The sequence below is a fragment of the Chrysochloris asiatica genome, unplaced genomic scaffold (genome assembly GCF_000296735.1).
Source record: "Chrysochloris asiatica unplaced genomic scaffold, ChrAsi1.0 scaffold00380, whole genome shotgun sequence".
Classification (NCBI taxonomy): Eukaryota; Metazoa; Chordata; class Mammalia; order Afrosoricida; family Chrysochloridae; genus Chrysochloris; species Chrysochloris asiatica.
The window spans coordinates 959,724-971,100 of NW_006408898.1; the positions used below are offsets into that span (position 1 = coordinate 959,724).

Genomic DNA, 11,377 nt, shown 5'->3' on the forward strand with positions numbered 1-11,377 from the left:
AAATATATATATATATTATTATTGACTACCTTCTAGGGTGGTGCTGTAGGATAAAAACTGGACTGTTAACCTCCAGGTTAGGGGTTCAAACCCAGCAGCTGCTCCTTGGAAACTCTACATAGGGTCACTAAGAATTGAAAGTGACTCGATGGCACTTAACAGCAACAACAACATGGACTCATGCTATTCAGTACGTTTAGGTCCTCTTCCTTATCTCTCCAGGGGTCTATTTTGAATTTTTTATCACATTCCTTTGTTTCTCTTTATATTGTTACCAATCTCCTAAATACCATACTATTTGTTCTGGTTAGTTTACATAAACAGAATCAATCTGTATGCATATTGATGGCTAGTACTTTTTAACCTTATGTCTGTGTGATGTAAATGCAGCTGTTACTTATTCATTTGCATTGCCGCACAGCATTTTTCTTTGCATGACTCTTCTACAACTCATCTGTTCTTCTGTTGATGGATTTTTGGCTTATTTTCACTTTTTCCCTATTGACACAGTGTTGCCAGGCCTGTGGATATACAAGTGTGACAATTCTTTCAGGACTATATCTGAAAATGGAATTTCGGGGTCACAGTATTTGAGCAGGTGAAATTCATTAGCTAATGTCAAACTGTTTCTAAAGAGAATCTGTACCAAGAGTACATAAGAATTCTCACTGGTCTATGTCCTTGTCTATCATCAATAACGTCAGATTTCTTAATTTCTGTCAATCTCATGGAATAAAATATATCACTGTAATGGTAATTTATATTTCTTTGAGATATTTAAGAAGAGCATTTCTGTTCACTGAACACTCGTGTTCCTGGTCTTACCTATTTATGTCCTTTGTTCATTTTTCTTTTATCTATCATGTATTGATTTTTTTACTTTAAGGGAGACTTCTTTTGTATGATTTGGATATTAACCTTATCTTGGTCACGTTGCTGTTAGGTGTCACTGAGTCACTTTCAACTCATAGTGACCTGGAATAGGGTTTCCAAGGAGTGGATGATGGGTATGAACCGTTGACTTTGAGTTTAGCAGTCCAGTGCTTATCCTAAAGTGCCACCCCAGGACTTCTGCATTTGTCTTTATATTTGTTTTTTGAGCAATTTGATTACTGTGTGCCTGGGAGTGGGTTTCTTTGAATTTCTTCTGTTTGGGGATTGCTAAGCTTCTTGAATCTATCTATAAATTTCTGTCTTTTTCTAAATTGGACAATTTTCAATCATTTCTTCAAATATTTTTTCTGCCCCAATTTCGTTCGTCTCTTTTTCTGGGATTCCAATGACACAAATGTTAATATTTTTTGCTGTGTTGCACAGATCTCTTGAGTTTCTGTTCATTTTTTTCTGGTCTTTATACTTCATAATTTGCCTTCAAATTCACTGATTCTTTCGTCTGTCATCTCCATTCTGAGCCCATCTACTATATATTTTTTTATTTCATATTTTAATTATACTCAACATTGTGTGTACATCTGCAATTGTAAAAATTCTATATGGTTATTTTTGTTCTGCTGAGATCTTATGTAAATCCATTCATTTCAAGAGTTTACTTTTACCTCATAGAGCACAGTTATAATAATTACTTTAAAGTCTTTGATAATTCCAACATCAGTTTCATTTTGGGATTGGATTGGCATTTGTTCCTCCCCTGTCCAGATGGGTCAGATTTCCCTCATTCTTTGTATGCTCAGTATTTTTTCACTTTATCCTGGACATTTTGAATAGGGGAGTTAGGGTTCCTCTCAACCTTTTAAACCACACAAGCCCTTTGACCCAATCCCTCTGACCAGAAGAAAAGAGTTCCTCCTCCCAAACTTTTACCTCTCATGCCACAGCTCCAGTGAGAAGTCATCCTCAAATCAAAACTATGGAGAAACAGGAAAAGTGGCAGCAGGGTGAACTGATCCCCACGAATGGCGCATTTCTAAGTTTTGATGGTTTTCTTCAGTCTACGTGCTTCTATTTAATTTTCAGTCTTCAAGCACTGCGTTTTGATTTCTGTCAGACTATTCATTTGGAATCAGTAGGAGAAATAGATTGTGATGGCCTTGCTTTGTCTTATTCCACCAAATGTTAGATAATCTATTTTTGGTGGAAAATAATACATTGGTATACATGCATAAAACTGGTATAAAGTTTATCAGTTACATGGTGGTGGTGGTGGTTATGTGCCGTGGAGTTGGTTCCGACTCATAGCCACCCTGTACAGGGTTTTCAAGGCTGTAAATCTTTCTTTATAGGAGCTGAAGTCCTCATCTTTCTCCCATGGGACAGCTCGTAGTTTCAAACTGCTGACCTTAAGGTTTGCAGCCTGATTCATAACCACTACGCTACCAGAGCTCCTTCATCAGTTATATAAACACCCTTTAAACACCATTCAGATCAAGTTCTGCCAAGTTTGTTTTACTTTTTTTTTGAGGCCGTGTAAATAGGGTGCATGGTAATTTAAACATATTATATCTTTTTCTCTTGTATCTTTACAAAATAATCTTCTTTTCCTAGAAGTGCTTTTGACTTTAAATTCTATTTTGTCTGATAAAATAGCTATGCAACTTTATTTTAATCTTTTTACTTACATTTCTGAGTCCCTGTAATTTAGATGTATGTTTTGTAAGACACCTATATTTGTATATGTGTGTGTGTTTTTTAAACCAGTTTGAAATTTCTTGTCTTTTATCTAAAGTAATTTTGGGATTTAAATTGATCATCTTTATTTGAATTTTGTTTTTATGCCTGTTACAAGTTTTAGTTCTTATATATTTTCCCTCAAATTTGGAAATCATGCTTTTTGATTGTAGGTCTAAAGTCTAATTCATATCTAAAGCTAATTGGTACTTTTATCTTCCATTAAGACAATATAAGAACCTGAATGCTAACTTGCCCTCTTTCTGCTATAATGCTATTCTTTTAATGATTTTAACTATCAAAAGCATTATTTTTGTTTTATATTTAATATTAGAAATATATACACATGCTCACAATTCTTATTAGACTTTATTTTTTCCTGAATTTTTTACCTCTGTTGTTGTTGTTGTTAAGTGCTGTGGATTTGGCTCTGACTCATAGCTACCCTGTAGAGCATCTCCTCGGAGTGGCTGGTGGGTTTGAATAGCTGACCTTGTGATTAGCAGTACAGAGTTTATCCTACTACGCTACATCAGGACTTTTACCTTCTGTTGTTAAGCGCCGTTGAACTGATTCTGACTGACAGCAACCCTGCACAGGGTTTCAAAGGAGTGGCTGGTGAGCTTGAACCATCGACTTTGCAGTTCAAACCAAACTTGCAGTCAAACGTATTCACACAGCACCACATTTCCTTCTGTCTGGGGACCATATTGGGTGATCTTCATTCTCATCCCCTTTGTGAAGTCAGAGGAGGTAAGATACTGTTTTCTGCCACATCATTTTTACAAGTGATACACCATTATTAAGGAGCTCTGGTAGCGTAGTGGTAACGAATTGGGCTGCGAACTGCAAGGTCAGCAGTTTGAAACTACCAGCTGTTCCGTGGGAGAAAGATGAGGCTTTCTGCTCCTGTAAAGATTTACAGCCTCTGTACAGGGTCGCTATGAGTCGGAACCGACTCCACAGCACATAACAACAACAATAACAACAACAAGAAAACCATTATTAACTCTCTGAAGACTGGGAAATGTTGTTGTTGCTAAGTTTCATTGAGTAAGTTCTGACTCATGTAGCAGGAACAGCTGGTGGGCTTGAACCACTGACTTTGGGGTGAGCAGGCCAGTGCTTATCCTATAGTACCACACCAGTATATTTTGGTCCCTGGAGTAATATATATATAGAGAGAGAGACAGAGAGAGAGAGAGAGAGAGAGAGAGAGAGAGAGAGAGAGAGAGAGCCAAATGTTTAATAGACAAACTGAAATGAAATTCTTTAACAAATATTCAAATAATTGAAAAGGAGCCAGAAAAGGAGAAATGAAGGCCAAAAAAAGGGTAGGAACAACAAATAGGAATCTGGTAGATCTAAGTCCAATCATATCAATAATTACATTAACTATAAATGGCACTACAGGATAAGCACTGGAGACTGTTCACCATAAAGTCAGCAGTTCAAACCTACCAGCTATTCCTTGGAAACCCCTATATAGAGTCACAATGAGTTGGATACAACTGGAGGGTACTTAACAATGACACACTATTTACAAGACAAGCTGTCACACTGGACTTAAAAACAAACAAAACTGATTATACAGTGTCTATAAGAAAGTCACTTTAAATGTCACGAATGTTGTTGTTAAGTGCCTTCCAGTTGGTTCAGTCTCGTAGTGATCCTGTGTAGGGTTTCTGAGGAGCAGCTGATAAATCTGAACTACCAACCTTGCAGTTTAAACCAACCTTTAAACTGGATTTGTCTGTTTTATCAGTTTTTGCTTGATATATCTTCAACTTCTATTGTTTATTGCATATGTATTTAGGATTATTATGTCTTCCTGAAGAATTGATACTTTCATCAGTATGTGATTTATCCCACAGCACCACACCAGCACACTAAGACACACAATATAAATACTAATAAAAAGGAAGCTGCAGCAGCTACATTAATATTAAACAAAGTAGACTTCAGTAAAGACAGACATAAATTACATAATGACAAAAGTGTCAATTCCTCAGGAAGACATAACAATCCTCAATATAAATGCAATAAACAATAGAAGTTGAAGATATATAAAGCAAAAACTGGGAAAACAGAAAGAGAAAGAAGCAAATCCATAATTCTACTTGGAGACTCCAATTTATAGAGAAAACAAGTGGAGCAAAAAATCAGCAAGGATCTAGAACACTTAACATACCCACCACCTTGACTAGCTGACATTTATAGAACACTCCCCTCAACAGAGGCAGAATATACATTATTTTCAATCTATATGGAATAGTCAGTGAGTCAGACCTTATAGGCTGGTCCATGAAACAAACCTTAAGAAATTTTAAAGAAATGAAATATATACAAAATATACCTTCTTCTGACTATAATGGAATTAAAGTAGGAATTAATAATGAACAGATATCTAGAAAATCACCAAATATTTGGAAAGGAAACAAATTTCTAACCACTGTATGTGTCATAGATTAACTCATTAAGGAAATTAGAAAATATTTCAATAAAATGAAAAGATCAAAATCAGTTTGATGCATTTAATATAGTACTTAGAGAAAAAAAATTGGCAGAATTAAGTGCATATATTAAAAGAAAAGAAAAGAAATGGTTCCAATCAATAATCAAATCTAATCTTTCACTTTACAGGGGAAAAAAAAATTTACATCAAGAAAAACTGGATGGGAATAATAAAGAACTAATCATAATAACTGAAAATTAATATAACCCAAAGCTGATGTTTTGAAAAGATTAATAAAATAGATAGACCTATAGCCAATTTTTCCAAGTAAAATAGTGAGAAAAACAACTTACCAATATTAGTAAAAATAGAAATAATATCACAGATTTATAAGGTATTAAAAGGATAATGATATTATAAATAATCTGTGCTTATAAATTTGCCAACTTACATGGACCAATTTCTTCAAATGAACAAGCTCCTTACAACTCCTTCAAGAAGAAACAGATAACCTAAAAAAAATACAATTAAGTTACCTTATTATATGTTTGATTTGCAGTAAGATACTACTCTCCAGGGTAATGTTCAAAGCACTTATTAGGTACTGATTGAACTCTTCAAAGAACATTTCGTTTCCTTCTTCATACTTCCCATAATTCTTTGAGTACTCCTTTTGAATGCAGTGATTGGTCAAATGGCAGGTTTTGTCTTGGAAATTATCAACGTGATATGGCTCTGAAGCAGTCCGAAGCACACCCTCTCTATAGAGGTAGATATTATACTGATTATCCACCAAGACCCAACTCCTGCAATTCAACAAAAACATTGTTTTACTCAAGTCATCCAAAGTTCCTCCATATTATATCTATCAATCCCCATGCCCCGTCTTTTTTTTTTTTTTTCAGGGAGCAGGGAGGAGTAGAGGAAGGAGGTAAGTTCTAAAATTTTATGAGGTAAATCATGACTGTTAACCAAGACAGTGGGCCCTCTCTACATTGAGGAAAACAAAACATTTCATCATAAATGGCAAAATATATACCACTTTGAATAGATTGGCATAAACTGACTTAAGTACTTTCTGCCTTGGAAGCCCTATGCAGGGTCAGTATGAGGTCGGAACCAACTCAACAGCACTTAACAACAACAACATGAGGCCTACATTTGCAATGCATGCTTTTTTAATAATCTTAACAGGAAAATATTCAAAGTGTCTAATTCTGGAACAAATAAGGACACAGAATTGCTTTTCAGGGAGCAGTAAGTCATAATGAAGAAATCAAGGAGACAAAGCAGTCCTAATGAGGAGATGACAGCAAGGTCAAGGGCAAGCTCTGGAAAACACACAATCTCTTCACCCACCGTCAAATCCTTTGCTCAGAAATCTAAAATCCAAATACCTAACTCCAAATGTGGAATTCTGGTGTGGCGCTGCGAGTTAATGCACTGAACAGCAAGGTCAGTTTGAACTACCGGTTGGTGGTTCAAGCTTACCAGCCACTCCTTAGAAACCCTATGCAGGGTTGCTGTGAGTCAGAACCAACTCGATGGCACTTAACAACAACAACTCCAAATGTGGTGATGTGCTCATGAAATCCATAAAAAATGGGACACAAATAATGAAATGAGGCCATATTATTTGGCAGTCATATGACCTGTCACATCTGAATTACGTGTCATTTGTTCGTCTCTCATCTTTCCATAAGCAAGCCCCATATAGTCACACTCTTCTCTGTGGAACCACAAGTCATTTTAATGAAAGAATATAAGAAAGGAAAGTCTAAAATTTTGCTAATATATTCTGGAAGGAAAAATACTGAATGAAAGCAGAAAATGAGGTACAGAAGCTCAGGTTAATTTGCTCTGCTTTATTTTGGTAACCTATTAAACACAGATACTTCCGTACCACACATCCTACCACTCTTTCAGATTCATTAAAACAAGAACTGCTGACACTGATACATTACCGAATGTCAAACTTTCGATGACCTGGCTCAAGAAGCAGAGGGTGCTCAAGGTATTTCTGGATTACGTGCACCTGGCCCTGGTTGTCAATGAATTCCAGAAGCTCTGTAGCTTCAGAGGAGATGAGGATGCCTTCACCTAATGGAGCAAAATTAAGACAAAAACTAGTCCAGTTCATCCCAAGATGGAAAGCTCTGTACAAAGCCAGGAAGGGAAGGCTGACAGCAGAAACATGCACAGGATGCGTTTGCTGTCCTGATCTCGCTTTTTCAATCTCCTAGTCTCCTCTTCCTCCATAAGGTCACTGGGAACTATTCAGTTAACTCTTCCTCTACATGAAACTTCACTTTTACAGATATTTAAAATGTTCTGGTGTGGTGCTGTAGTATAAGTATTGGACTGTTAACCACAAGTTGGCATTTCAGACACACCAGCCATTTCTCAGAAACCCTATACGGGATCGCTGAGTTGGAACTGACTCAACGGTACTTAACAACAGGAAGCACCCTATATAATATGCTACTCTACAATTAGTCATTGTGAAGTCACTTTCAGATAAAGAATGTACACTACTGATGGCCAATGGATCTGCTTCTAAGACTGCATAGGAATATCAGGAAGGTTAAGGCATAAAGACAAGTTTACAAGTATATCCCCTACAAAACTGTAACAGTAAAAATAAACAACAGACACTACTAAGTGTCCATCAATACAATATACATGATACAATATCTTTTTAACAGCTTTGTTATTGTTATTCAGTGCTTTGCTGAGATACAATTTCAATGGCTGAGTTTTTCAAGGAACCTGTTAACATACTTCAACTAAAATCTTTCAGTCAGGAGCCCAGTATATTAACCATTTATATCACCCAAGGATTAAGTTCACTTGTTTGACAATTTGTTGGATTTTAGTATATTCAAGAACTTTGCAACCATGACCACAGTCTACTTTTAGAACACTGCATCACCGCCCCCTAAGTCCCATACCCATTAGCAGTCACAACTGATTCCTTCCTCTCCCCACCCACTGGCAACCATATATCTACTTTCTATGTCTACAGATTTTCTGATTCTGGGTATTTCAGAGACACTGGGTTCAGTTCCAGACTGCCACAATAAAATCAATGTCATAATAAAGTATGCCACATGAATTGTTTAGTTTCCCAGTGCATAGAAAAATGATGTTTACACTATCCTGTTGATTATGATGTTCACAGTAACATTATAAAAAGGAATCCTGGTGTGACTCTGTAGGATAAAGCACTGGATTGCAAGGTCAGTTTGAACCCTGAAGTCAGCAGTTCAAACCCACCTGCAGCTCCTCAGAAACCATATTCATGGTTGCTATGAGTCAAAACCAACTTGATGGCACTTACAACAACAAGCATTATAAAAACATATGAAATATCGTGAGCATCACCAAAACATGATGCAGAGACATGAAGAGAGCACATGCTGTTGGAAATGGTGTCAGCTCTACACAAACTTGCACAAACCTTACATTTGCCAAAAACACAGTACCTGTGAAGCACAACAAAATGAGGTATGCCTGAAAACGGAATCATACAATATGTGGGCTTTGGTGGGCAACTTCTTTCACCTAGCAGGTTTTCAAAAGTCATCCATGTGGTGGCATACATCCGTCCTTCATTCCTCTGGTGGCTGATTAATACTCCACTGTATGGCTGTCTACTCATTGGGTGATGGCCAGATGGGTGGTTTCCACTTTCAGAATGTTATAAATAATGTTGCTATGAAGATTTACATGCATGTAGACAAAGTTTTCAATTCTCCTAGGTATATATTGAGTGGAATTAGTTGCCGAGTTATACAGCAGACTCTATGTTTAACTGTTTTTTCAGGAGCTGTCAAAGTGGCTGTACTACTTTATATTCCTACCAGCCATGGATCAGGGCTCCAATTTTTTCACATTTTCATTGCAAAATGGCGACAGTAGTAGCATCATCAGAATCTGTCTAACGTTAAAGGGGGATAATGATCTGGATCAGTCCAAAGTTGATCCCCATGAGGTAAAGGTAAAGGTCAAGATATACCTCCACCCTCCAACTTAAAAAAAAGTCTTTTTTTAACCCAAATTTGACACCAGCCATTCTTCCAGCTGCACTCTGTACTTCTTTTCTGGGTCTGATAATCTGTTGCAATGGCTACACAGAATTCACAGCTCATACTTAAAGTTATGTGGTCTATTAAGACAGTGACAGTGCTGGTGGTGCTGTAGGATAAGGCTTTCTGGGAGACGGCACTTAACAGCAAGGTAGCGACAGGGTACGCTTGGGATGGAGATCAGCAGGCTACAACTCAGGAAGCATGTAGCCAAGTCTCCTGTCTTTAACGCAGGAGACTTCTCTCAGTTCCTCTGGGCTGTACAGGCCTCTTCTTGGCCTCCTGAGCTCTGTCAACACCACTGGCTCGACTACTAGGTCCTTTCAGGGCCCATCACTGTCTTCAGTTTACTGCCCTTGATCCATTTTAGGTGTTCTTTTAAGAGGTTCCTGTCACCCTTCTCGCTGCTGCTTTTTTCTTTCCTTTTCTCTTTTCTTCTTCCAAACTACCTGCTTCTTTCGGTCTGAAAAACCTCTGTGAGAGTGGTTACATATATACACAATTACTAGTCAATTTCAAAGCATGGATCCTCTTAGCAGGGCCACAAACTGACCAATTCCCTCTCAATAAGCCATAGACATTTCATTTTCATAGTCTATTCATGCTGCAAGGTGCAGCCTGCCCAGTGGTAAGTGTGCACTTTCCAAGCTATTTTTCCAAAGAATCAAGTGTTTAAAAAAACAAACACAAAAAAACAAGTCCACTGCTGTGGAGTTGATTGTGACTCACAGCAACTGTATAGGACAGAGTAAAACTTCCCCATAAAGTTTCCAAGGCTGTAATCTTTATGGGAGCAGACAGCCACATCTTTCTCCCATGGAGCAGCTGGTGGGTTCAAACTACTGACTTTTCATTTAGCATCCAAGCACTTAACAAGTACGCCTAGGGCTTCTTGAAACAAGACAAAAGGCCATGTAAAGCAACCTGCTTCACCACACTCATCAACATTATCTGTCATCTTAATTATAGTCATCCTAGTGAGCATGGAAGAGTTCCCACGTGGCCCAAGTCATCAAGTACTAACCAAGCTACTAGCCAAAAGGCTCTCTGGTAGCATAGTGGTTGCGAATCAGGCTGCGAACCTCATGGTCAGCAGTTCAAAACTACCAGCTGTTCCGCAGGAGAAAGATGAGGCTTTCTGCTCCCGTAAAGATTTACAGCCTCGGAAACCCTGTACAGGGTCGCTATGAGTCAGAACCGACTCCACAGCACAAAACAACAACAGAAGTGGATTCAATGACCACAGCCATTGGGAACACTTTGAGCACAGTTTCAGTGACACACATGAGGCTGCCATGAATTGGAACTGACTGGACAGGAACTGGTTTTTCTTTACAGTGAGCAGGTGGTGGTATCACACTGTAGTTTTGATTTTTATTTCCCTGATGACTAATGATGCTGATCTTTTCAGGTGCTTGTAGGCCATTTGCAGAGCTTCTCTGGAGAAACATCTGTTCAGATCCTTTGCTCATTTCTTAACTAGATGGACTATTTGACTTCTATTGACTTATATGAGCTCTTTATGGATTCTGATTACAGGTTTTTTTTTATCAGATATATGATTTACAAGTATTTTCTCCCATTCTGAATGGTTCCTTTATGACAGGAATCTCTCATGTCATTCTAATGACCCACCAGCCTCTCTCCCAACTTTTACCCTCTTGACTCCTGACAACCAATAAACTATTCTCCATTTTCATTAACTTTGTGATCTAAAAAATGCTGTGTAATTGAATCATACAGTATACGATCTTTTCAGATTAGCATTTTTTATTGTTGAATGGTATTCCATGATCAAGAACCGATGGTAGTAAATAAAGGAAGTCCAAGCTGCACTGAAGGCATTGCCAGAAAACAAGACTCAAGATTGATAGACTACAAATTGAAATCTTTCATCAAACTGATGTAACACTGGAGGCATCACTCGCATGGAAGACAGCTACCAGGTCAACCAATTGGAAGAGATTCATATTTGTGCCCATTCCAAAGAGAGGTGACCCAATAGAATGTGAAATCATTGAACAGTATCATTAGTATCACACGCAAGTAGAATTTTGCTGAAGAAAACTAAAAAATGGCTGCAACAGTGCATCTACAGGTAACTGCCAGAAATTCAAGCTGGATTCAAATGAGGCTATGGAACTCGTGATATCAATGTTGATATCAGATGGATCTTGGCTGAAAGCAGAGAATACCAGAAAAATGTTTA

The 11,377-nt window shown here is 37.7% G+C and overlaps 1 protein-coding gene across 1 annotated transcript in view; it reads right to left on the reverse strand.

Annotated features, from left to right (window-relative positions):
• TTL (tubulin tyrosine ligase) overlaps positions 1–11,377 on the reverse strand; it is a 45,600-nt gene that overhangs the window by 6,990 nt on the left and 27,233 nt on the right. The window contains exons 4-5 of the mRNA XM_006876447.1: positions 7,045–7,180; positions 5,617–5,886 (exon numbers count right to left, since the gene is read on the reverse strand). Coding sequence (XP_006876509.1) covers positions 5,617–5,886; positions 7,045–7,180 — 406 coding nt within the window. The remainder of the gene's footprint in view (positions 1–5,616; positions 5,887–7,044; positions 7,181–11,377) is intronic.